Here is a 27,861-nt window from a genome sequence, read left to right on the forward strand (position 1 = left end):
TCATTCACTGACACCATGAACAAAATACAGGGGCTCAGGCAAATTTGTTCCCTCCTTATTCCTTGATCTATCAAAAGATTTTGACACAGTTTCTCTCCTTAAACTTTTATAAAACTATCTCAACTTAGACTATCCCCTTCTACATTACTGTGGTTCAATAGTTACTTAAATGAGAGGCGTCAATCTGTAAAAATATCAGAATAACTCTTTCCATACATGCACATCTTCACTGGTTTACCTTAATGCTCTATCCTTGGTCCCCTCCTCTTTATTATTTTATTTATTTATTTATTATTTTATTTAAATTTGTTGACCGGGAGTGTCCAACTGGACGTAGGTCTATTTTCAGCGGAGGCCTAGGGAGAAAAGCTCCACAGACAGACAGTAGTTACATTGGATTACATAGTGATTAACAATTTAACATAGCAATTACTTACAACATATTTACAGATGAAGAACATAGTACATCAGTAGACAACTAGAATCTTTATCTGTGAAGTACATAAATAGAAGGTATGTCCTTACCATAACGTTCCATGTGGAGTGTTCATCTCGCCTTTGTTCTTACACCTGGGTTCGGAGCCGATCCTCGGCTCCGTGTCGGCCGCTTGCAAAGCTCTGCATCGAGAAGAAGCTCGTGTCCAACCTAACTCCCACAAAGTACAGTTTTGTACCTACCATAAATGTAGATGCTCGAAGATCCACATTGCTGCAGTCCTTACATACGGGTAGTCCGCTGTCCTCGGTCGGCCCGAATACCAAAGTATTAGGCTGACGTCGGTCATGGGCGCTCAGAACTGACATCAGAGCGTCAGGGTATAAAAGCGCAGGACCGACGGCATAGCCTCAGTCTTTTCTTGCCCCAGATGTCAGAAGGCCCTAAAAGAAAGGCCACAGCCCAAAACAGGATACCTCCCAAAACATGCCCAACAACAACCATCACCCAAACCATATAACCATGCCAAACTACAGAGGGAAGGAGGGAGGATTGGACTGCAGCAATGTGGATCTTCGAACATCTACATTTATGGTAGGTACAAAACTGTACTATGTTCTTCATCTCACATTGCTGCAGTCCTTACATATGGGTAGAATCCCAAAGCAGAGGTAAAGGGAGGATGGCAAAATCATAAAGCATTAGGGGCTGCTAAAATGCCCTGTAATATTGCAGTGGCAAATCCAGCCCTAGACTTAGAATAAAGAGGAAGGTGGTAATGTTTTGAAAAAGTATGTACTGAACTCCAAGTGGCTGCTTCCAAAATATCTTTCGTAGCTACCCCTCTTAGAAAGGCAGTAGAAGTGGCAGTAGCTCTAGTGGAATGAGGTCCGATTCCAGCCGGAATCTCCTTACCATGATGGGAATAACAGAAAGAAATACAAAAACCAATCCACTTAGAAATAGTTTGTTTTGACACAGGTTTTCCCTGAGAACCCAAAGCAAAAGAAACAAACAACTGCTGAGACTGCCTGAACCCCTTGGTTCTGCTCAAATAATAACGCAGCTGCCTGTGAATATCCAAAGTATGCAAAATCTTCTCCCCTTTATTTTGGGGGTTTGCATAGAAAGTAGGCAAATGAATAGTTTGGTTCAAGGCCACACTAGAAACCACTTTAGGCATAAAGGAAGGATTAGTACTAAAGATACCCTATCCTTATGGAAAATCAGGAAAGGTTCCACTGCCATAAGGGCCTGTAATTCAGAAACCCTTCTTGCAGAGGTAATGGCCAACAAAAAAGCAGTCTTCCATGATAAATACTTTAACTCGGCAGTAGCTGCAGGCTCAAAAGGTTGTAGAGTAAGTTTTTCCAACACAAAATTGAGATCCCAAGCAGGAGTAGGAGCTCTACGGGGGTCTTATGTTCTTTGCCCTCTAAGAAATTGCTTAAACAAAGGATGAGAAAATAAAGGAGGGTCACAGTCATAGTGAGCAGAAATGGCTGCAGCATGAACCTTTATCGAGGAGAAAGACAAACCCTTGTCCACTAACTCAGTAAGATATTGAAGAGAAACACTTAAATCAGGCTTGGAAACATCAAAGTCCTTCGCTTTGCTCCAAAGGAAAAATCTCCTCCATTTATCAGCGTAAACTTTCCTTGTACTAGGCCTTCTGGCCTCCAAAATAACATTCAAAACTTGTTGTGGAAGCTGAGACCCTCCAGGGTCTAAAACAGAATATGCCAGGCTGTTAGATGCAGAGACTGAATCTTGACATTGAGGAAGTGATTGCCCTCCTGAGACAAAAGATGCGGAATCAAAGGCAGAGGCCATGGAGGCTCCTGACTAAACTCCACAGTAGTGGGTACCAGTGCTGTCGAGGCCAATCCGGCGCTATCAGAATCATGGATGGCTTGTCTTTTCTGGCCTTCAAGAGTACCTTGGGAATGAGAGGCAGAGGTGGAAAGGCGAGACATGAAGATTGCTCCAACTGAATGATAGAGCATCCACCTTCCAAGCTGTGGGATGAAACATTTTGTGCAAAACTTTGGCAACTGGTAATTTAGTGGAGAAGCGAACAGATCTATGTCTGGAGTCCCCATAACACTGTCAACTTTTGAAATACATGAGGATCCAGTTTCCACCGTGAGGATCCACTATTTGTCTGCTCAACACATCTGCTAAGGAGTTCTGTGCTCCTGGTAGAAACCTTGCCTGAAGATTGAGGTGTAAACTGAGAGCAGTCTCCCACAAAATCATCGCTTGCAAAGAGGGTAGAATGGGTTCCCCTTGCTTGTTGATGTACCACATGACAGTAGTGTTGTCTGTTTGAATCAACACCTGCCCTGGGAGAAGTAAATCCTTGAAAGCCATCAATGCAAATTGGACTGCTAACATCTCCTTCAAGTTGATATGCAAATGTTGAAGTCTGACAGGCCACGTGTCTTGCACCCATTTTCCATTGAGGTGTGCTCCCCAAGCCTTGTCCGAGGCATCTGTCATTAGAATCTGACTCGCCTCTGGTCGGGTCACAGATAGTCCCTTGTTTAGGTGACATTCCTGAGCCCACCACAAAAATTCCTTCTGAATGCAAGGTATTATCTGAATGACAGTGTCCAGATCTTGGCAGTGTTGTGTCCATACATTTTTGAGATACCATTGAAGCTTCCTCATATGCAGTTTGGCATTGGGAAGCACCAGAATACAAGATGCCATGAACCCCAAGGCTTGAAGGACTGTCCTTGCTGTCAGCCTGGACTGTAGAGACATTTGATGGAAATAAAGAGAAAGGCTTCTTTGTTTGTCCGGGGTCAAAAAAGCCATCTGGGAAGCTGTATTCAGTCTCACACCCAGAAAGCACATGTCCTGAGAGGGTACTAGACTGGACTTTGTTTCGTTCACAGAAAATCTGAGAAAGATTCAAAGAAATCTGGTCTGTATAGGTTCATGAAGCCGGACAAGGGAGGGGGTACAGTGATTATGACGAACACAGATTATATTTCTGACATGACAGCTTTATTAAACAGGGATGAAACTTACAGAAATTAATAGGGCTTATATGAAAATTGATGTATTTTACAAGATGCCCTTTCCCAAGGTTCAATTAATGAGAATGAATGGTAGTTAAATAAAATACCCACACTGTTTGGTATTCAAGACACACAAGGCTGACAAGTTGGAATACAGGCCTATAGTCAGTGCAAGAGGATCAAAACTGAACCCATTATGCCTTTGTAGATATTTCACTCAAATCTATGTTTGAAGACGGAACACATAATAAAAGATTCCTGGCATTGTTTGAAAAGGTTCAAAGATGTAGAAGGAATCAGGGGTGATTTTGGGTTTCTGACTATAGACGTGGTTAACCTATTTTCGGTTATTCCACAAGAAGAAGGATTAGAGTTATTCTCTGAGGCTATGGTGAGCAGTGGGTTGTTTTCTGGACAAAAAACAAATTTCATTTTGGAGCTGATGGAATTAGTGTTAAAGAATAATTTTTTGGCTTTTGAAGGAGATTTTTTCCAGCAGGTTTCAGGTGTGGCAATGGGGGCGAAGTGTGCCCCATTGTTTGCCAATGCAGTACTTTTAACCTGGGAAGGTAAGGGCCTAATTAAGGCTCAAATGGTTAGAACATCTAGGTTGGTCAGTCAAGATGAGGATTTTAAGGTTGAAATGTTTAAATTGATTGGGATGTTCCTCGACCGTGGATATCCTTTAAAGCTCTTATTGAGTGTAAAAAGAGATATAAGTAGAGAAAGGCGAGGTAGATACGCCCCGATTTTATTGGGTGGTTTGACATCAAGAGAAGTAAAGAATAGGGGGAAGGAAGAAGAGTTAGAATGTCCACGGTTAGTGGTTAAATACAATGGGATGACACCTGTCCTTATTCAAATGATCAAAGAAGTTTGGAGTTTCTCTCTGAGTGAAGAGGTGAAGAAGACATTGGGTGAAAATCCTAATATTGTGTATGGTAGAGGGGAGAACCTGAAGGATATTTTGGAAAAGAACAAAACAACAAATTATAGGTCAAACATGAAAAAGTGTGGATTTTGTAGAATGTGTAGGTTTGTGAACGAGGGTACATATGTATGTGTTGAAGGGTACAAATACACCATAAAATGTCCAGGACAGTGTAATTGCTGTACAAAAAACCTAGTATACCTTGCCTCGTGTGTAACATGTAATGCTTACTATGTAGGCAAAACTATTAGGAGGATTTCTGAGCATTTAAGATCAATTAAAAATAAGGATTTGCACAATGCACTTTATGTACATAGCACACAATGTAGTGATTTTAAAAGTTTTATTTTTGTAATAGGCGGGTAATTGATGGTGGTGAAGGTGGGGATGTGGTCAACCGTGTTGGGGCCTTGGAAACAGAATGGCAAATTAGACTAGATGCCTGTAGACCCCCAGGTTTAAATGACCACATTTCTATTAAACCAATTTTAAAACTCAGATCTCAAAAGATATAATCGTAACACATATACACTCATTTCGAAATGTTTTTATACAAAATTTTTAAAAAAGGTTTTTAATTGAATAAAGTTTGTATTTTTGAACAAATTAGTTGTATTGGGACATATTAGAACAAACTTTAGTTGATAGGTGTTCTTTTTATATGTTATATATTTAATGTGGGGTTTTTGGGGGGAGGGGTTTGGTTCAACCAATTGTAAGAATAATGATGGTATTTAAAATGTATGAGATGTAAGCTTGATTGTTATGACTCTGATGATGCCTAACTGTTTGGCGAAAGCATTCTAATTGTGCTTAGTCTGTATCTGGATTACAAGGGGTGCCTGTTTCAATAAACCGTGTTGTGTCCCCTGTGGTTTGGTTACTTGACTTTGTGGTATTCTAATCATTTCGTTCACAGAATACCCTAGGCATCTTAACACTACCATCACATACTGTAGATGATGAAGAAGTTCGTCCTTGTCTTGTGCAATAATCAGGCAATCGTCCAAATAAGGATAAATCTGTATTCCTCTTAACCTGAAAAAGGCCATCACTGGAGCCAGAACCTTTGTGAACACTCTGGGCGCAGTAGATAAGCCAAAGGGCAATGCAGAGAACTGATAATGTAAATTTCCAGCCCGAAAACGCAGGTACCTCCTGCAACTGGGCCGGATAGGAACATGAAGATAAGCTTCCTTGAGATCCAGAGTTACCATCCAGTGATCTTTTCCCAACAGAGGTAAAAGCTGTTGTAACGTCAGCATTTTGAACTTTGGAATGTCCAGATAAGTGTTGAGGATAGATAAATCCAAAATTGGTCTCCACGTGTTCCCTTTCTTTGGTACTAGAAACAGGCGAGAGTAAAATCCTAGGCCCACTTCTGACAGAGGAACTGGCTGTATAGCTCCTATTTGAAGAAGTAAAGAAATCTGCTTGTGAGCCTCTATCCTTTGCCGAGGAGGAACGTCTGGCATGCCTTTGAAAGGAGGCAATGTATGGAAATAGAACTTGTAGCCTTGGTTTATAATGTCCAATACCCATTTGTCCTGGGTGACTAAAAGCCAGTTTTGCTTGAAAAGTGCTAACTTTCCTCCCAAAGGAGCTGCCAGGCAAGAAGAATCTGGCAGCTGAAAATGCAGGTCATTGGGCCTGTTTACGAAAGGACTGGCCCCTGCCCTCACCTGCAGATTGTGCAGGCGAACTCCAAGTTCTAGGCCTGAATGTACTGTGAGCTCTGCCCCTGCCACGTCTAGATCTACCCCTAGACTGAGAATCAGAAGAAGGGTACGTCCATCCCTTAGTAGGCCAATTTCTACTAAACTTTGGAGGTTGCACCTGCAAAAAATCTTTCTTAGTCTGCATAGACTTAGCCTTGTCTTCCATTTTCTTCAAAACCGACTCCACAGGGGGACCAAACAAAACTTCAGACTGTAAAGGGGCATCCAGAATTCTAGTTTTAACATGCTCGGACAAATTCTGATCCTTAAGCCAGGCGTGCCTACGAAGAACTGAACCAGTGGCAGCCACCCTAGAAGAGGCCTGTACAGCATCAAAACCACACTGCAAAGAATGCTTACCCACCTGTTCAGAGACATGCACTAACTCCTGCAATTCTTTACACTCTATGCCCTCTGCCAAAGCATCCACTTTAGATTTTAGCTGAGAAAGGAGGAAATTCTGATACTTCAACATATGAAACTGGCAATTTAAAGCCCTCATTGCTAAAGTAGAAGAGGTATACACCTTCTTACCCCATCTATCCAAAGCTCTAGCTTCCTTATCTAGAGGAACCGGATTCTTTACAACAGAGGCTCTAACACCCTTAGGCCCCTGACTAATAGTTTCTGGGTCCGCCCTAGGACTCTTATACAGATATTTATGAGCCTCAGGCACCCTGTAATACCTGTCCGGTTTAACTGGCGAGGAGGCAAAGAATCTGGATTAAGGGAAGCCTCCGAAAACATCTTGAACAACATCCAAAACAGGAGGTATAGCCAAGGGTCTATGCTGAGGTAAAACAAGAATTCCCTAAGCCTCTTCCGTGAATCAGAGAAATCCTGTCCTTCCCACTTAAAATGCTCCCTCATGGAATGCAGAGTTTCTGAAAATGAAAAATCCTCTGGAGGAGAAGCAGAAGGAGTGGAATCCTCTGCATCAGAATCGAATAAGGGGACAATCTTGAATATCTTCAGCAGAAGACTCTGAGTCATCTGAGGCCTGATCCAAACTTTCCAACTCTGGCTCCACCCTGGGCCTCTTATCAGGAGGGGGCATAGAACCTCTAATTAAAGTAATCAAATCTTCTGCCATTTTAAGCATGTGCTTTTTAGGCACAGACCCTGAAGTACCTGGAGAGACACCAGAGGAAGGCAAAACAGACCTGCCCTTAGAAGAAGCCTTAGAAATAGTAGCAGAAGGCCTAACCACCTTAGGCATAGAAGGGAGAACAGTAACCTGACAGGCCCCTTCAGCTTGACCTGACTCCTGTGAGGCCACATCTTGCAAAATCAAAGTTTCCCCCTGAGACTCAACAGAAACTTCAGCTGGATCCACCTGCTCCACTGTAGCTTCTACAGGACCGGCGTCCGAAACGGACGAATCATCCTGTCTAGGTTTCAAAGATTTGTCTTTGCGCTTCTTCGTGGAAGCGGGCGTCGGAGGATCCGACGGCATATTATAATTACACCGCTTACCAAAACTAACCTAGCGCAATCTAACCTTCGTTTTATGGTGCGCTTATTAAACCTAGCACAAAACCGACACCCAACTACGTCGTGCTCAGGTCCCAAACAAGGAATGCAAAGAGAGTGATAATCCCTATGCGGTATCTGTTTCCCACAAGAAATACAATTATTCACTTTTTCTGACATCCGGAATTAACTGAGGCAAGAAAAAACAAAAATATTCCCCAACGGGGTACTTAGCCCAACTTGGTTTCGGTCTGAAACTCAGAATACGAAAATTTCAGAATGCCGAACGGCACTTGCAACGCTGCTTCTGCATCGGACCATGCGGCAAAAAAGACTGAGGATATGACGTCGGTCATGCGCTTTTATACCCTGACGCTCTGATGTCAGTTCTGAGTGCCCATGACCGACGTCAGCCTAATACTTTGGTATTCGGGCCGACCGAGGACAGCGGACTACCCGTATGTAAGGACTGCAGCAATGTGAGATGAAGAACATCCCCCCTCTGCCTTTACCTCAGATCTAGTTTGCAAGCAAACCAGAAGTCAACAGAAAGAATATAACACATTCAAGCCAAGAAGGAAACACATTGCTGAAAAATATATCCACAACAACTGCAAAAGGCAGAAGTAGGAGAACCAAACCAGACACCTAAACTGGACGTTCTTCCTGAGGGTGGGAGGGTGGGAATGTAAGAACAAAGGCGAGATGAACACTCCACATGGAACGTTATGGTAAGGACATAACTTCTATATGTGAGAGTGTTCAATCTCGCCGTTTGTTCTTACACCTGGGTAGCGTCCCTAGCTCCATGTTCCTGAGGAACTCACGGGAGAACGTTCCTGAGCACAGTGGAACCAAAAGTTGCCCTGTCCCTAGAAATCTTGTCTACTTTGTAATGAGTAATGAATGTATGTGGTTTAGACCAAGTGGCAGCCGCACAAATAGTGTCTAACGGTAGGCGGGCTGCATGAGCCAGGGATGTAGATACTGATCTTGTAGAGTGCCCTTTGGGCTTGCCAGGTAAAATTTGCTCTGAGGCAGTATAAACAAAAATAATACAATCGGAAAGCCATTTGGAAAGGGTTCGTTTCGTAACTGCCATACCCTTCTTGCTGTCTGCAAAGGCTATAAAGAGTTGGTCTGTTTTCCTGTGATCCTTTGTTCTATTTAAGTAAAATCTGAGTTGTCTAGAACATCTAACTTGTGTAACATATTCCAATTTATTGGAATGGTTTTTGAAAAAGGTGGGAAGCTCAATGGACTGATTAATATTATTAACGGAGCAAACTTTGGGAAGAAAGGATGAATTAGTGCGAAGAGATACTCTATCAGGGTGAAAGATCAAATAAGGGTGTTTAACAGAAAGAGCTTGAAGCTCCGATACCCGTCTGGCCGATGTGATAGCCACCAAAAAGAGGGTCTTCCATGACAAAAATTTCAAAGGACAGGAAGAGGCTGGTTCAAAAGGTGGTAGCATCAACTGTGATAAAAGAAGGTTCAAGTTCCAAGGTGATGTAGGACTTCTAACTGGTGGTCTAATATGGAAAGATCCTTTTAGAAAGGCCTTGCAAAGTCTGTGAGCCATAATAGGAGCTCCACTTTCTCCCACATGAAAATTTGAAATGGCAGCCAATTGCACTCTCAAAGTGGCAGGAGAAGCTCCTTGGTGGAACAGTTCGGTTAAAAACTCCAAGACCTTATTTAGAGGAGCTATTACGGGGTCCAATTGTTGTGTAGTTGCCCAGTGCACAAAGCATTTCCATTTACTAGTGTAAATCTTTGTAGTGGAAGCTTTGTGAGAAGCTACCAGGATATTTTGAACTGCAGGAGAAAGAAATTCAGACCTGGCTATGAAGGGAAGCGGAGCAGCCAAGCTGCTAGTCTGAGGGAGAGTAGCGATGGGTGGGGAGCCCCTGACGAGTGGGTCAGCAGATCCGGCTCCGGGTCCAGGATCCAGGGTTCCCGAATTCGGTGTGCCATAAGGAAGGGGAACCAGATTTGACGAGGCCAGAATGGGGCAATGAGGATAATTGTCCTTTGCAGGTTGTTGGCTTTCTGTAGAAATTTTGCAATCAGGGGAACAGGAGGAAAAGCGTACAGGAGACCCGGGGGCCAAACGTGAACCAGAGCGTCCCTGGGGACTTCCCCTGGAGGGGGTAATAGGGCAAAATAGCTCCTGCATTTGGCGTTCATTGGAGACGCAAACAGATCGCAGGAAGGCTGGCCCCACTTGCGAAAAATTTCCTTCGCAATTGATTGTTTGAGGGACCACTCGTGAGGTAACAGGATGGCTCTGCTCAACCTGTCCGCTATGACATTGGATAACCCCGGGATGTGCGTTGCTATCAGAAAGCGACCGGTGGACTCCGCCCATTGCCAGATTCTCATGGCCTCTCTGCATAGTTGATAGGACTTGGTTCCCCCTTGTTTGTTTATGTACCAGACTACGGACATGTTGTCCGTCTGAACTGCAATGGTCCCTAGAGGAAGAAGGGGAGAAAAGTGTTGCAACGCTAGAAACACTGCCCTCAACTCTAGAACATTGATGTGCAGATTGTACTCCAATTTGGACCATTCGCCTTGGACTGTCTGTCCCTGAAAGATGCCCCCCCACCCTATCAGGGAAGCGTCCGTGGTCACCGTAGCTGTCGGCGTAGGTAGCACAAATGGTCTTCCGCTGGAAAGATTGCAAGTCTGAAGCCACCAAGCTAGGTGCGATTTGCATATGTTTGTGATGTGAATTTCGTGCACTAGAGGTAACTGCTGGAATGACCATTGTGCAAATAGTAGCCATTGAAGAACTCTCATGTGCAGTCTTCCCAAGGGTATCGCAATGAGAGAAGCTGCCATGAGACCCAAAACCTTCAGAACCAGTTTTGCTGGGGATTTTTTGGATAATAGGAGAAGAGATATATGGTTTTGTAGTGAGGCTATCCTTTCTGGAGGAAGCCTTAGGATTAAGCAACGCGTATCCAATTCTGCTCCTATGAATGAGATATGCTGTGATGGCTGTAGTAAAGATTTTTCGAAATTTACGGAAATTCCGAGATGAACACAGAGTTGTAGTGTGTAATCCCTGGCCTGAATCAGTCGACGCTCAGTGGTGGCAGAAAGGAGCCAGTCGTCCAGATACGGAAACACCTGGAATCCTAGGCGTCTCAAGTGAGACGCTACCACTGCCATACATTTGGTGAAAACCCTGGGGGCTGAGGTCAGACCAAAGGGCAGGGCTCGAAACTGAAAGTGACTGGCTCCCAGCCGGAAGCGCAAATGATCCCTGGACGCCCTGGCCATTTTGATGTGGTAGTATGCGTCCTTTAGATCTATTGAGCACATCCAGTCGTCCTTCTGCAAGAATGGAAGGATCGATTGAAGCGTGACCATCCGGAACTTTTCTTTCTTGATGAAAGTATTGAGTTTGCTTAGGTCCAGAATTGGCCTCCAGTCCCCTGTCTTTTTTGGAACTAAAAAGAACCTTGAGTAAGTTCCGAATCCTCTTTGGTCCGCTGGGACTGGCTGGATGACTCTTTTTTCTAGCAGCTTTGAGATTTCTATAGCTGCAGGGCCTCGCAGATGGGGCAGAACATCTGGGAGTCTCTTCTGTGGAATTGGGGGCAATAGGAAGGGAATTCTGTATCCTCTGGTAACAATGCTTTTTACCCAATTGTCTGATGTAAGACTTTGCCAGGCCTGAGGGTATAAAGCTAAGCGACCCCCGACTGCCTCCAGAGCAGGACAGTCGGGCCTCCTTTCAGGAATGCTGGAAAGGTTTTCCGGGGAGTGTATCCCTGTCACCTTGGTTTTGCAGACCCCCTCTGCCGCCAGGGCGACGTCTTCCACCTCTGCCCCCTCCTCTGCCTCTAGAGGGGGCATCACCCTGTGTGCCTGGGAAAGAGCCTTGGGGTTTTCGAAACCACATTTTTCCACCACGTTGCCCTTTGGGGTACGGTCTGGATGGGGTGGAAAAACGGACTCCGACAGCAGACAGAGTCTTTCCCTCTTGCTCACACCGGGTAAGGGTCTCCTTTACTTTTGGGCCAAAGAGAGTGGCACCATCAAATGGGGCATTAGTAAAGGAAGACTTGAAGGCTTCCGCAAAGGAACATAAGCGCATCCAGGATTGTCTACGAAGAGCAATCGCTAAAGCTGCTGCCCTACTCGACCCTTCGGCTGCGTATGAGATCAGCCTCATGGACGAGTTTGCAATAGATGTAAGGGTATTGAGATGTGCTGTAACTTTCTCCGAGACAGCAGCATCTGTAGTACCCTGGAGGGTATCTCCCAACTCTTTGATTAGATCCCTCTGTAACCGTGTGAAATGGGTCAAATCGTTCAGGGATCGCATGGAAAAAGCCTCTGAACTAAAAATGCGCTTCCCATACCTGTCCATAGTCCTAGAATCTCTGTTAGGCGGATGGACAGATGAGGAAGATTCAGACATCTCCTTTTTCGTGGCCGCTGCCACCACCATAGCGTCCACTGGAACTCCCTTTGTTAGATAAGCCTTGTCTTGGGGGGCTGTAATATATTTATTAGGCTTTCTAGGGACTGGCCCCACCGTGTCAGGTGTCTCCCATGCCCTCCGAGCAATCAATTCCATCAATTCATCGAAGGGCGAAGTGACCCAGGAGGAGGAAGGGCGAGCACCGAATGCCTTCAGCAAGATTGACTCATCCTCAGAAGGGGGTAGGGATTGCCAATCACCTCTCTGTTTTAGGATCTCCAGGATGTCAGAAAAGGAGACATCCTCTGATGGTGATTTTGGGGACCCTTCTGACTCATCCAAGTCAGTGTCCGATGTCAAGGATTCCTGTGGAGAATCCAAGTGTCTCCTCTTACACAATCTTTTCCTTGGAACTTCTTCGGGGGGGGCATCCGATGAAGCCTCCGAGGAAGAGGGGGCACCCTCTAGGGGTGGCTGAGACACTGGTGCTCGACGCTTAGATGTAGCCGTGGGTGCAGAGGAGGATAATGGACCTTTATGGGAAGGAGAAGCCATTTCTGCTGAAGTGGTTGTCTGAGTAGACAACACCTTCCTCATGAGATCGAAGGCCCCCGGGTCCCGAGTCGAGGTATCCCCAGGTTCCGAAGAAATCGGAGGAATCCCCGAGACAGGCATCGACCCCGAGGACGGAGCCAAGTCGATCCGAGCCGAGGCCCCGAGAGGGAGAGTTGGAACCGAAACATTGGTCTGACTCTCAGTCCCGGATCCAAGGATGGATCTTCGGCTCCGAGACTCCGGTACTGGATCCGACGGAGTCAAGGTGAATGGTGCCGACCGAGAAAAGGACGGTTCCGGCACCGAGGGCTCCACAATCAACAGATCAGCCTCTCCCGGCTCCGAAGACTGGATAGGCCTCGGAGGAGGAACAGGTGGAGATAAGGGAAGGCCTTCGAGTCTCGGCACCAACTGAGAGGAGACAGAGATGAGTTTGGACAAGGCCGTATTCTCCATCAATTTCTGCACCACGCGGTCTACATCGGTGTCGGAGTGGGGCCTGGAAGAACGCGTCAAAGGAATCGAAGACGGAGCCAACCTCAAATGTACAGGAGGAGGAAGGTCCGTCACCGGTTCCAAGACTCGAGGCTCGGTAACTGACAAAAGTTCAACACTCGGCCCCGAAGCCTGTGGAACCGGTGATCGAACTTTAAATGAAGAGCTCGGAGCCGATGACATGGGCTCCGAAGTCTTCGATTCCTTCGAGGATTTAGATGCCTGGTCTGATGCATCCAGAGCCTCTTGGAATGCAGGCTTCAAAAGGCCCCTATCCATAAGTTTCCTGCGCCTATCTGTCATGACCCTTCCACTGAAAGAATGGCAGATGGAACAGTCTTCCTGTAGATGGAGAGGGCCAAGACAGTAGACGCAGGAACTATGATTATCTGTGACAGACATTTTCTGTCCACATTGGCACCGTTTGAAGCCTGATTTAGCTTTTTCAGACATGTTACAAAAGTCAAATCCAGGTACAAGTGAAATAGCCAGTACAAAATGTCAAATCCAGTAAAAAATGTCAAATCCTGTAAGGTAAGTCAAATCCTATAGTCAATCCTGTAGATAAAGTTAAAGGGTGGGGTAGGCCCCGAGGGAATTAACTCTAAGAAAGTATATAACTATTATATACGAAACCGAGAAACCCTCGATACACTACTCACACACACACAGTCAACTTTAAAGAGAAAAGGAGAAGTTTTTTATCCAAAAATATAAGAAATAAATTATCTTAGCTTTGAGGTGGTCCGAGCTCATCAAAAATGATGCGAACGTTGCAGCGGCAAACTAGATCTGAGGTAAAGGCAGAGGGGGATTGTGGGAGTTAGGTTGGTCTCGAGCTTCTTCTCGATGCAGAGCTTTGCCAAGCGGCCGACATGGAGCCGAGGATCGGCTCCGAACCCAGGTGTAAGAACAAACGGCGAGATTGAACACTCTCACATCAGACATTAACAAATGTTACAATGAGAAGTTCCTGCTGTATAGTAAGTACTAGGCTTATGAGCATCTCAGTTTGCTATAATCAAGGTAGTTAGTGTAGTGGAAAGAAAGGTAGTGGTTGGATGGGGTGGATGATGTTAGAGTGGGAGTTGCAAGGGCATAGCCAGCATGTTTTTAGGTGTGCTTTTAGTAAAGTTTTGAAGTGGGTGCATGATGGTACAGAGGTAATTGTGGGTGGGAGGGAGTTCCATAATTTGGCTATGGTGCAAGAGAATAGTGCTTCACCAGCAGAGTTATTGGCTTTAGTGATCTGCAAGTGATTTTTGTTGCTGGATCTTAGTGGTTTGGTGGTGCGATAGGGTTGGAGTAGATTCTGGAGGGATGGGACATTTAGTGGATGGTTTACTAGTTTGTGGGCGAGTGAGAGTTGATACCACTGAAGGAGGTGAGGGAGTTCAAGCCAGCCCAGTTCAGCAAGTGCGAGACAGTGGTGACTATGGTAGGATGCCCCCTGTGGCGAATTTGGCGATTTTGTTGTAGCAGGTCTCTAGCTTGTTTAGATCACATTGCCTTAGGTTGGCATATACCGGAGAGGCATAAAGTAGGGTGGAGATAAGGTGGGAATTTACTATTGAAATCTTTGCTGCTTTGGTGAGAAATTGCTTACTTCTGTATAACGCTCCTAGTTTTTTGTGGACTTTTTTTATGGTCATGGATATGTGAATGTTAAATTTTAGTTTATTGTCTATTTCCACTCCTAGCAATTTGGCGTATTCAGTTGGGTATATAGTGGTGTTGTCTTTTGCTGTGATGTTAAAGTGAGAGTTGTTTTGAGTATGTTTGGTGGGTTGGAAGATAAGTAGTTTAGTTTTGTTTGGGTTGAGTGTTAATTGGGCATCGGATAACCATGTTTCAAAAGGAAAGGAAAAGGCTTCCTGTGTGACTTTTTGCAGTTTGGGTAGGGACTGGGCTGAGCAGAGGATGGTCGAGTCATCTGCGTATTGTATGAGTGTGCCATGTTTGGTGGCAGAGGCTAGATTAATGGTGTAAACAGAGAAGAGTAGGGGTCCAAGGATGGATCCTTGGGGAACCCCTATGGAGACAGGTAGTTGGGGAGATATGTCATTCTGCCATACAACGGATTGTTGGGTGTCAGACAAGTAACTTTGTAACCAGTTGGTGACTGATTGTGAGAAGGATAGGTTATTGGGGACAGAGATAAGTTGTTTGTGTGGGACCATGTCAAATGCTTTAGATAGGTCTAGGAAAGTAGCAGAGGAGAGATAGCCACTGTTTTTATGCTGAAGGATAGTGTTAGTAAAGGAGAGTAAGGCAGTGGTGGTGCTATGGTTTGGTCGGAAACCATGCTGAGTACTGGAAAGGAGGTTGTTAGTAAGGAGGTAGTCTGAGACCTGAGAGTGTATGCATCTCTCTAGTATTTTGGAGAGTGGAGAGAGAATAGCTATGGGTGGTAATTGGTTAGTTCTGCGGAGGGTCCGCCTTTGTGGAGGGGAATTATATGTGATACTTTCCACAGTGTGGGAACGTAACTTTCTGACAGTGATCGGTTAATCAAGATGGATACTGGGTAGGCCAGAGCATCAGCTGCGATTTGTAGGTATTCACTTGGGAGGTTGTCTGCTGCTAATTTGGTGGGTTTAAGTTTAGTTAAGAGTTTTTTTATGTTGGAGGTAGGCACAGAAGAAAAAGAAAAGGCAGTGGGGAGATTACTAGTTGAAGGTGTGGGTTGGAGGGGAGGGGGGCTGTGTTGTTTAGCTAGTGATAGTATGGTTTGGGTGAAGTGTGTGTTGAATGAGGTAGCAATATTTTCTGAGGAGTGAGGGATGTTAGGAGGAGGGATACTGACTTTACCTGGGTGGAGGATGGAGTTTATGAAGGACCATAATTGTTTGGGGCTGTGTTGTGAGGAGTCTAGGGCAGACTGGTAGTATTGGAATTTGTCCTGTTTTATTAGCTTTTTGACTCTTGTGTAGTTCTAGGAATTTCTGTCAAGCTGACAGGGTTTTGGTTTTGCGCCAGTGCTCCCAGGCTTTATCCCTGTTTTTCATTTCTGACTTAGTGGTTTTCTGTAGCCATGGGGAGGGTTGTGCTTTGGTTCTGGAAAATCTTATGGGGGCATGGTAATTAAGGATGTTCAGGAAGGTAGTACTAAAAGATTCAACTGCATCATCTAGACTGAGGTACTTTAGAGGATGCCAGTTACATTCTTTGAGGGATGAGATTAATGTGAGTGGGTTAAAGTTTAGTTTTTTACGTATTTGACGGTAGATGACAGGTTTAGCTTGGTATAGGTGTTTTTTTGAGTAGGAATGTTGGAGAGTGATCACTGAGGCTATCTGATAAGCAGCCTGTTATATATGACTGGGGGCTCTTACTGACTAGTATCCAATCCAGGGTAGTGTGCTTGCTGGAGTTTTTATTTATCCTGGTTGGTGACTGGACTAGTTGGGTGAAGCCATGAAGGTGTACATGATGGGATGGATTGTTGCCAGAACAGAATTGCCAGTCAATATTGAAATCACCTAAGATTATAGTTTCTTGGGGGAGATGGTGGGTAGACCAGCTGAGGAGATTTTCTAGTGGAGGGATGTTTTGGCCAGGTGGGAAGTAGCATCCAATTATGCTGATGGTTTTGTTTTGGTTAATTTTGAGGTTGGTATATATTATTCTTCATTGCCTATTTGTAGAGCTGATGATTTTAACATCTGGATGTTTAGATGCTGTTTAAATATTATAGATACACCACCTCCTTTTTTGTTTAGCCGGTCTACTCTTAGTATGCTAAGATTCTTAATATAATAACTCTTAATATGCTAAGATAGATTTATAAAAATGTATTCTTAGATGGATGATTTATTAAAAAGAACAGAATTCGAGCTATGCTACAACTCACAGGAGAAGCATGCTATCCAGGCTGAAAACCCACAGCCAACAGGAATAAATAGAGATGAATCCCCAGCATAATGGTAAGACACAACAAGTGGACCAATTCAGGCATTTCTAATGGAAGACCAAATGCCATTCAGTTACCAGTTTGCAGGATACTGCTCTACTGTCCACAGCTGCTAACAACTGACCACAGATTTGCAGAAGCAGCTTCACGTGACCATGTTGTCTGCACTAAATGAGTTAAATAAACTAATGTCACTTAATATGCATGCAGCACATCTCTGAATGCAACAGTACATATGCATACACATGATGCTAACAGTACTGGTTTGAGTCGACCTTTCTTTCCTCCCTTTTCTCAAATTATGCAAACAGTATAATGTTACTAATGTTGCCTGTATGAGGTAAAGTAGTTAATATGATTACTTAACAGTACTAGTCAGAACAAAACAGAAAGGGAAAGTAAGAACTGGGAAGGGCAGGAGCACCCTCCAGCCTGCTGAAATGAATCGTACAACGGTACACTGCACAATGCCTTGAGTGGTAGGCATTTAGAAACTAGCATGTCCAACATGATCAGAGGCCACAGATAAGAACAGCAGCAAGAATGAAAGATTTGCATATGACTATTTAACATTGAACCTACTTAACTGGGTCAGTACAGTACCAAGTGCTTGGTAGTAAGCCATCAAATAACCAGGTGTCAAAGGGAAAATGCATACAAAAAAAGAAATGAAGAATGATGGCTCTGTCAATCCAGCAAACTAGATTGAAACAAAAATTAATTGTGGCTTGAACCATCCAGGCTGGGGGCAAGTTCATGATAGGTTATGTTAGGAGGCATACAGCAAAAAAACTACTGGTTGCATATGCAGTACGAGAAAACCTACCAAGCTACGGTGACAGGAAAACACTTTTGCCGTAATGCAAACTACACATGCTGATCAGCAAAGCAAATGATTGTTTACCTTGAAATAGAATTATCTTTTTTTTATCCAGCAGCATCAACATCTGCAGCTTTTTTCCTAAACTAACTGATTTCTGGTTAACTAAGCTATGCATGCATGACTGCTTAAGACTAAAAGACTAAGCCTTCTTAACTTAGATGAGATGATGCAGTTCCAGTTTCTAAATGAAAGAAGTTTTTGTCATAAACCTGGCAGATATAATGGGGGGGGGGGGTCTATATTAGAACATCGAACTTTCAGAACTTCAAATGTTCTAATATCGACCCCCTAGTAACCGAAAATTGATAACATTGAAAATTCAGAACAGCGAATCTTTTCCTAGGGAAAAAAAATAAATAAAATCGCTGTTCCAAAACATATACACACAACACAAACACACCAAACACATACACCTAAAATCTTACATCTAACCCTACACTGAACTGTACATGCACCACTATCTACCCACTTACCTTAACCCAAACCCCAAGGTCTGTCACTATTGCACACACACTTCACCCGCGCCCTAACCCTAACTCACCTACCCCGCCCTAACCCTCATGTCCACACATTCACAGACTTACCTGAAGCTGACCCGTAACTTTCCACCACAGCACTGAAAATAGCGAAGCGACAGGAACGGACAACAGAATTCTTTCCCTAGGAAAGAATTTGGTTTTCTGTATCTTCGTTATTTTCAGCTTTCGCTGAATAGAGGTCGATATTAGAACATTCAAAATTCTGAAACTTCGATGTTCTAATATAGACCTCCGGGGGGGGGGGCAGTGCATTTTTCCCCTACTTCTCCCCTATTCCTCTGTTATGTAGGTTGGGTACGGACAGAGTAGCTGATGTACTATAAAGCTGTCAGAGTTAATCAGTAAGTGAAGGTGATACAGTTACAACCTACTATATACACAAGTGTTACGACTTTTTAAAAAGGTATACTTGTCTTATGGTTAGGTGGGAAACTGGAATAATGGTTCAAGTGTTTACCTTATAGACATAAGGAGCAGGGTTTGATTCTTAAATGGGGTAATTGACTAGGCTTAAAAAAGCCCACAAGGGCAGTTAAGCCTAATACTAATCTATGAACCTATGACAAGGGAAATAGTTTTTCATATCTGAAAGGCTAAATTATGTTGAGGATAAAACCTGTGGTCATGTTCACATTGTTCACATTACCCGTCTTCTTTTCCCTCCTTATCCTTTTCTTGGTGCTGGGCATGTCCCAAAGGTAAGTACCTTCCTCAAGAGTATGAGAAGTTACAGATGTGTGTAGTACACATATGTACTATAGTGTTTTAGTAGGTATGCACATTTTTAGAATACAATACTTGCTTCTGACGGCTATTTAAAATTTCCATCTGGCTACCGATTACTGGACTTCTACATACAGAACTGCCATTTATGTTGACTAACAAGTTTTGTGATAAGAAGCTCTTGCTGTTTTCAAGTGGCAGTGACAGCAGCACAGTATGCCGGAAGCCTTGGGCTTGAATCTCCAGTGAGAGCCAACATTATCCTTTTACTTCTTTGATACCAATACTTACTAAGTAGAAGGCTTTCTGTGCATGTGGGCACAAGTGCCTGTGCACACAGCACTCACACCTGCATGTGTGGGCACGTGCCTGTGTATCTGTGTATAGGCGCGCACGCACCTGCATATGTCTGTGTGTGCACACACGTGCATGTGTGTGTGTGTGTGTGTGTGTGTGTGTGTGTGTGTGCACGCGCATGTGTGTAACTCCATATGTCCATGTATGGTGTGTGCGTGTGTGCACAATCTGCATTTTGGGGGTTCTTAAATGAAGGAATAAAGCTCTTAAGGTGAAAACTCGACATTAAGTTATCACATTTCCACCACAGTCAAGGAAACTTATCTGGCCCAGTTAGTTTCCAAGGGAATATCCTAAAGATGCAAAGAAATAATCTAACCACTTATCAGACCCATCAAAGAATACAGTGTCTCCTCTGGTATGTACAAATCCAGGCATACTACTCAAATGGAAAGACATGATGATTTTTAACCAAAAAACAAGACCTCAAATCTTTCAACTATTTCAACAGATTAGTACAACTTTCCCAAAACTCAGTAGTCAACCAGCTGTTTCACAGTGACCTGTGTCTCACTTTTCATACTAGAATCCTAACTTACAGCAACAAAGATGACTCACCAAAGGGATGGGTTCCTCACTCAATGTATTCCCAACCTGTGGAACAGGTTACTACTACAAGTCAAGCAAAGTACTACTTTGCCTTTGAGGCTAGTTTTGATGATTTGATGGGTAGACAAATTTACAACGGGGTTATCGTGTATTGCCCTGTTTGATTTGGGAGATGGGCACTACTATGTACTCTAGGTGTGTCCAGAACTTTGTGTCTACACTTACGGCCCCACTGATCGCCTTTTAAGGCAAAAGTTGCTAGTTTATGATCCAACTTAAATGCAGAAGGCGATACCGGGTGAATAAGTACAAGCAACAGCTTTGTTCATATGGACCACATCAAGAATATGTCCTGTAGTGAGTTTGTTAAGGTCCACAGAGACTTTGTTTAATAAACCTAACGACTTTTGGACATATCCTACATTGGAGATGTATACAGTCCAGTTTATTGAAAGGTAGTTAATGTACAGATCAATTATTTTGTCAGTCCATTAATCCTGATGAACAGCTTCCAAAAAACAGTAAATTAAAGCAGTGCAACAAATGATTGTGTTACTACAATTATCGTATCAGCACCCCACTCATGATTCATTGTTCCTGATGTAATAAACAGCACTTACATCAGTCATCCCTTCGACTGTAGTTGTGAGAAGGAAAAGTGTGTTCTCACACATGTTCTGAATGCTTTCATCACTGACGTCTTCTACATCAGAACTGTGTCGCTTAGGCTATTAGAACAAAAAAGCAAAATCATTAGGATTTCAGGGAACATGTAGCAATATGGACACAGAGAGTAAATGAAGCTTTGCAAAACAACGGCACCGATAACAATGAAGCAGAGATGTATACACCTCATCCTGCATCCACGGGCTAAACAAAATGCAACAGACATCAAGTTGAGTTTTAATGTGGTGCCTGTTTTATTTTAACCTTTTACAAAATCAAAGCAAAGTACACAAGTACAAAAATGAATAAGAATTAGAACATTATCCAGTGAAATGTCACTATGAACAGGTGCACTCTGAAAAAAAAATAATGAAATGTCCACAGTTGTTGCAGAATAAAATGCAACGGACTGACAGAATACTATACATACTCAAATAGTCTGAAAAATAAAAATAAAAAAAGGCTTCGCAACCTAGTTGTTTCCACCACCAAGCTGAAGATCTGCTACTGGCAATAACATCAGCACAAAGATTTTATTTTATTTATTTATTTTACATTTGTTGACCGGGCTAGTCTGGCTGGATACAAGTCCATTTTCAGCAGAGGCCCGAGGAGAAAAGCTCCACTATATACTGGTACATTACATAAAAATAGATTACTATATGTTACAGCTTATAAGGATTAAAGAACAGATGCATGAGAGATATTCACACTATCGAAGCATTTTTTTGAAAAATGTACAGTTCTTAAATTACAACAATTTTACAGAATATGTATAATACTTAAAATTCTAAAAGTAGTAGAATCAGAACAGGAGTTAGAGTAGAGAGGAAAAGAGTGGAGGAGTAAAAGAGTGAAAAATAAGATAATTAGTCAGGTGTACTGCAGGAACAGAGCCAGTGGTTTTGGAAGTACAGCTTAATTTTCTGTTTGAAAAGAGGCAGAGATGTAGTCAGAGTTATGTCACTAGGTAGAAGATTCCAATTTCTACCTACTGTGTTAGTGAAAAGACAGTCACCAGCAAAGTTGTTGGACTTAATTGATCTGGCCATGAGTTTATGAGAGGAGCGAAGGGAGTTCAGATTGTTATAAGGGATTAACAGTTGAGAGAGAATTGGGGTGTTGTCAGGTTGATGTAGTATTCTATGGGCAGTAGAGAGTTGAGGAATTAGCAGGTAGTTTTGGAATTCAAGCCAGCCTAGTAGTTTTAAGTTAAGACAATGGTGGGTTCTGAAGGGGTTACCAGTGGCGGCAATGTTGTTGTAGCAAGTTGCAAGTTTATTAAGATTGATTTTCTTAAGGTTGGTATAAATAGGGGAGGCATATAGTAGAGTAGATAAAAGATGGGATTGGGCAATCTTGGTTCTAGTTGCTAGGGTTAGAAAAGGTTTAATTCGATATAGGGATCCTATTTTTCTGTTAACTAACTTGATGGTGTTGTTAATGTGTTGATCGAAAGAGAGATTATTGTCGATGGTTATTCCTAGCAGTTTTGTTGTCGAATCAGGTGAGATGACAGTGTCATTGTTTGAGGAGATGGTGAAGTTTAATGGGGGGGTCCGAGTGGTGGGGGTGAAAAGGAGAAGTTTAGTTTTTTTGGCATTGAGTAGGAGGAACCGTTGAGAGAACCATGTTTCAACAGTATTAAATATATTTTGGGTAAGTGAGATCAGTTCTGTAGTGGATGGAGCAGAACAAATAAGGGTCGAGTCGTCTGCATATTGAATGCAGGTTGCTTGTGGGATTGCAGAATGAAGATCATTAATGAAGAGGGAGAAGAGAAGTGGACCAAGAATGGAGCCCTGAGGAACTCTGATGGAAATAGGCAAAAGAGAAGAGATATGGTTTTCCCATATAACTGCTTGTTGTCTGTTGCTAAGATATGATCTAAACCATTTAATGGCTAGGTTATCAAAAGAGAGAGATTCAAGAATGTTTGTTAAGAGAGAGTGGTTGACCATGTCGAAAGCTGTAGAGAGATCAATGAAAAGAGCGGAAGAGAGAAGATTATTGTTGCGATTTTTGTTGATGGTATCTATAAAGGAAAGAAGGGCAGTGATGGTACTGTGATGAGGTCTAAAGCCATGCTGACAGTTTGCTATAATGTTGTGTAGAGAGAGATAGTGTACTAGTTGCTGGTGAATACATTTCTCCATAATTTTAGCTAAGGGTGAAAGGAGAGCAATTGGTCTAAAGTTGGAGTAGTTAATAGAGTTGCCACCTTTATGTAGTGGAATAATATGAGAGACTTTCCAGATGTCTGGGATGGACCCCTCTTGGATAGTTCTGTTTATGAGTATGGATATAGGTTATGCAATTTCTTTGGCTGCTTTTTGGAGGAAAAGGGAAGGGAGCTTGTCAGCTGAAGGGGTACAAGGTTTCAGTTTGTGAATGAGTCTGTAGATGTAAGAAGTAGATATAGGATTTAATGAGAAGTTGCAAGAAGAGTTAGCTAGGTTATTTGGAGGGTGTTAGTTGTTGGTGTTCATTTGCCTAGCTAGGGATTGAATAGTTTCGGAAAAAAAAGAGTTAAAAGCATTTGCAGTTAGGAGAGAGGTGTCTGGGTCGGCATTTAGTGGGGAAGGAGTTTTGGCTGTTCCTGGGGAGAGGAGTCTATTTACTGATGACCAGAATTGTTAAGATGAGTTTGCTGAAGTTCACAGTAGAATTTTTTCTTGTCAGAGATTGTTGATTTTTTAGCCAGATTTCTAAGCTGGTGGAAGTGAAGAAAATCTGGGCTGTTTCTGTGGCATCTCCATTTGGTCCAAACTTTATTTCTAGCGAGGATGAGTTTTTTTAGTATCTTTAGAAAGCCATGGGGCTGTTTTTGACTTCATTCTAATGGAACGCTCTGGAGCATGTTTATCAAGAATGGATAAGAAAGTAGTATTAAAGAATAAAACTGCATCCCCAAGAGGAAGTGTTTCTAAGGAATTCCAGTTACATGTGCTGAGTTCAGCTTGAAAAAGGTCTATATTAAAATGCTTGGTAGAGCATTTGGGACGTTTACACAATCTGACTTTTCTCTAGTAATATAAGTTAGGGAGTGATCACTGACATCGTCTGGCATGGTACCTACTTTATATATTTTGTTAACATTGTTTGTGAGTATCCTCTCTCTTACTGTGCTTATTGAATCTAGTAGTTGAGGTGATAGTTTGGGAGAAACCATGTAGGTTAATATGAGAGGAGGGATTTTCAGCATTAATAGTATTCCAGTCTATGTTAAAGTCGCCTAGAATTATAGTTTCTTGTGGGTAGGTGGTAGAAACCCAACTAAGAAAGTCTTCTAGTATAGGAATATTGTTACCTGGAGGTAGATACATGCATATGATATAAAGGGCTTTTTTAGCATTTAGTTGGAATTTAGTCATGATGGCTTCTATTTTGCTATCCTGGTTTGGACATGTTGGTAGAGTAGTGATGTTAAGTTGATTTTTAAAAAGGATTGCTACTCCAGCACCTTTACGTTTTGATCGGTCATGTCTTACTATATTATAGCCTTGGGGTATAATCTCAGAATTTTTAGTGCCTGATTTTAGCCAGGTTTCTGAGAGGCATAGAATGTCAAAAGAATAGGTGTCTAGAAGGGCATGAAGGTAGGGTATTTTATTGTTTATACTTTGAATGTTAAGGTGCCCTATGAGGAATTTATTATTGAGATTAGAAGAGCATAATTGAGGGGAGGGGTAAGCTGGGCCTGGGTTGGGGTGGATGTCACCATCTAGTTGTCACCATCTAGTAAGGTAGGATTATCTAGCTTGGTTATGATGTTACTCTTTAGAAAGGTTAGAAGTTTAGTTTTTTTATCTGAGGGTAGGATATAGGTGAGGAGAGACATTCTGTGAAATTTAGGAAGATGATAGTTAGGGGTGGATTTAGCATTAGAGTATGATGTGAAGGTGTATATTGTCAAGGTCTGTTTTTGTGTGAAGTTAGGCTGGATGTTAAGTGAGTTTTCAAAGAAGGTAAGATGGTAAGTAGAGAATAGGGTGGTTAAGAGTAGGACTGATAGAATAAGAAGAGTTGGAAAGCAGGGAGTCACTATTTAAAGAAGAGAGAAAGATATAGGTGGTAAGCTATAGAGGGGGAAGTATGCCTGTTAGGAAGGTTGGGGGAGAACTACAGCATACTATAGGGTATAAAGAGGGATATGACTGGTGAAGAGTGTGGAGGGATAATAGAAGAGATATACAGGAAAAGAGGAGAAAGGCTAAAATATTAAGAAAGGTAGTAGGGAAGACAAAGAGGAAGAGGTAAGAGTAGAAGAGGTGTGTTGAGGGGTGGGTTAAGAAATGAAAGGGAAGGAGAAGGATAGGATAGTAGGGATAGAGGGTGTGGCTGGGGAGCTATAACAATAGGACCACTGGGGTGGGTGGGAAGTGGGGGTAGGGAGAGGAGCAGAGTGAGCCCGCAGGGCGAACGGAGCGGGTAGAAACCACAGAAGAAGAGATGAGAAAGGAGACAATCAGAAAGCAGGTAAGTAAGATAGGATAGGTGAAAGTCTAGCAGGAAAGGGTAAGGAAAAGACCAGAGAGCACCAGTAAGTTAAACAGTGTTAAATAATATAGAGTCAGTGTAAAGCATACAGGAGGAGGGCAGGAGGAATGAGAGAGGTAAGGAAGAGAAAATGCAGGTTACAGATAAGAATTCAGTATAGATTAGAAGGTGGATAGATGGGCAATAGGGTAGAGAGTAGAGGTTACGGAAGAAAATAAGGACAAGTGATAAGCTTTACAGCCTGAAAAGGGCCAGTAGGAGCCAAAGTAGCAGCAAAGTAGTAGCCAGGAGAGGAGGGTATCTTACTATATAGTTCAGGTAGAAAAGATAGTGAGAAGGGGTAAAAACTGGGATAGGACAGTGAGGAGGCAGAGGGAATAAATTAAGGTGAATAGTGGCAGGAATAAGAAGTGTGTACAAAAAAGGGGGGGAGGTAAGGAACGAGAGGTAGCTGGCTGTTGGAGGCTAGAGCACCGGCAACTTTAAACTCTTTTAGGGGACCCAATGGGAGCCAAACAAATCAACAATATTGGAGCCCAAACATACTTTCTATTCCCAGAATGGACAGTGTAAGTTGAGGCAGTCAGAGCTGCATTCACTGTAGGAATGGCCAAGTTCGTCACACACAAGTTAGAAGTAGCTTAGGGCAGGAGTAGAGCTAGAGCTTAGAGCTTTGGGGAAAAAGGAAGGTAGAGATAAAGAGAGAAAAAAAAGGGAGACAGTGTTAGCACACATATTCAGTTAAATAGCATGAAATCAACAAATTAACCAACAGTGGTAGTCTAGTAGATGTAATAATAAAACTAATACAGAGAACTAGATAAGACATTAAAACAAGGTAGCATATTTGTCCTCTTTCTTGTGAATAAGTAGCAATACAACAGTCATAAAAACATATACAAATCCTTTCAGAGAGACAGTAATGGAAGGCAGGCCAGGTACTAAATATATTTAGTGCAGGATAATAGCTAGGTTAACCTAATATAACTAGAGAGTAGGTAATATATTTTCAATGAAAGCAGTAAAAACAACAAAAGCAGGAACACTTAGTTCCCAGTTGGAGTCAGAATTTACGGCCAGGCTCCTCCAAAAAATGACATAGTTATGCTCATACAAATAGACAATAGCAGTATAGTAATTGCCAGTCCCAACCAGCAGTAAAAATGAGGTCTTCAGGTAGTCTGGGGGGGGATATGTACAATACAAACGGCAGGTAGAGAGCTACTATAAGAGTGCAAAACTAGTATAAAATTAAGGCTATGTTTAGTTAATATAGCTAGTGGACCAAATTTCAAAGAAAATGAGTAAAAAAGGGAAATCCCAACAATAAACTAAATTTCGCTAGAGGAGGGAGATAAGAGAAGCAAGACACCTCAAAAAGTACAGTTGTGTACACCTACTATAAATGTAGATGTTCGAGTGTCTTCACTGTTGCAGTCGTAACTGTAGGGTGATCCTGCTGGCAGGCAGCCCGAAGTCGGCCAGAATCCCAAAGTCTGGGTCCGGCATCGGCTGTACCAGCAAGCACCCTGACGTCAGAACGCAGAGTTATAAAGCTGACAGCCGACGCCATCTTTCTCCAGTCTTTCTTGCCCCAGATGTCAGAAGTCCCCCAAAATAAGCAAAAGGTGTCCAAAAAGGAAACACAAATACACCACAAAAGAAGAGGAAGATAAGAGGGGATAGGTGGGAGGGAAACACCGACTGCAACAGTGAAGACACTCGAACATCTACATTTATGGTAGGGTGTACACAACTGTACTATGTTCTTCGTGTTTCACTGTTGCAGTCATAACTGTAGGGTGGAATCCCAAAGCTGTGAAGAGGGAGTAGGTTATGTAGAAGAAGGGGCAGCCAGAAGGCCCTGCAAGACAGCAGAGGCAAAACCTGCCCTAGACTTAGAATACAAAGGGAGATTATAGTGCTTAGAAAAAGTATGCACTGAACTCCAAGTGGCAGCTTCCAGAATATCCTTGGTAGGAACTCCTCTGAGAAAAGCTGCTGAAGTGGCAGCTGCTCTAGTAGAATGACTTCTAACAGTACCTGGAATCTGCTTCCCATAGTGAGAGTAACAAAACCTTATCCCACGGGCAATCCATTTGGAAACAGTTTGTTTAGAGATAGCCTTGCCTAGAGAACTGGAGGCATAAGAGATAAGCAACTGATCAGACTTTCTGAAATCTTTAGTTCTGTCCAGGTAAAACCGTAGTTGTCTGTGTACATCCAATGAATGCAAAATCATTTCCCCTTTGTTTTGAGGATTTGGAAAGAAAGTAGGAAGGTGAATAGTCTGATTTAAAGCCACTTTAGAAACCACCTTAGGCATAAATGTAGGATTGGTCCTCAAGGCAACTCTGTCTTGGTGGAAAATAAGGTATGGTTCCACAGCCATGAGAGCTTGCAACTCTGACACCCTTCTGGCAGAAGTCAATGCTAATAAAATAGCTGTCTTCCAGGATAAGAACTTGATATCCGAAGCAGCAGCAGGCTCAAAGGGAGATAAAGTAAGTTTTTCCAAAACATAATTAAGATCCCAAGCAGGAACAGGAGGAGTTCTAGGAGGTCTTAAATTCTTAGCCCCTCTCAGGAATTGTCTCACCAGCTGGTGAGAGAAGATAGGAGGATCAGTGTTGTAATGAGCCGAGACTGC

At 42.9% G+C, this 27,861-nt stretch overlaps 1 protein-coding gene across 2 annotated transcripts in view; it reads right to left on the reverse strand.

Annotated features, from left to right (window-relative positions):
* MROH1 (maestro heat like repeat family member 1) overlaps positions 1-27,861 on the reverse strand; it is a 2,449,684-nt gene that overhangs the window by 1,490,689 nt on the left and 931,134 nt on the right. For both annotated transcript variants that reach the window (XM_044067698.1, XM_044067696.1), the window contains exon 13: positions 20,666-20,773. In XM_044067698.1, the coding sequence (XP_043923633.1) occupies positions 20,666-20,773 (108 nt within the window). The remainder of the gene's footprint in view (positions 1-20,665; positions 20,774-27,861) is intronic.

The sequence above is a fragment of the Protopterus annectens genome, chromosome 3.part1 (genome assembly GCF_019279795.1).
Source record: "Protopterus annectens isolate FY-2018-M chromosome 3.part1, PAN1.0, whole genome shotgun sequence".
NCBI classification, from domain to species: Eukaryota; Metazoa; Chordata; order Ceratodontiformes; family Protopteridae; genus Protopterus; species Protopterus annectens.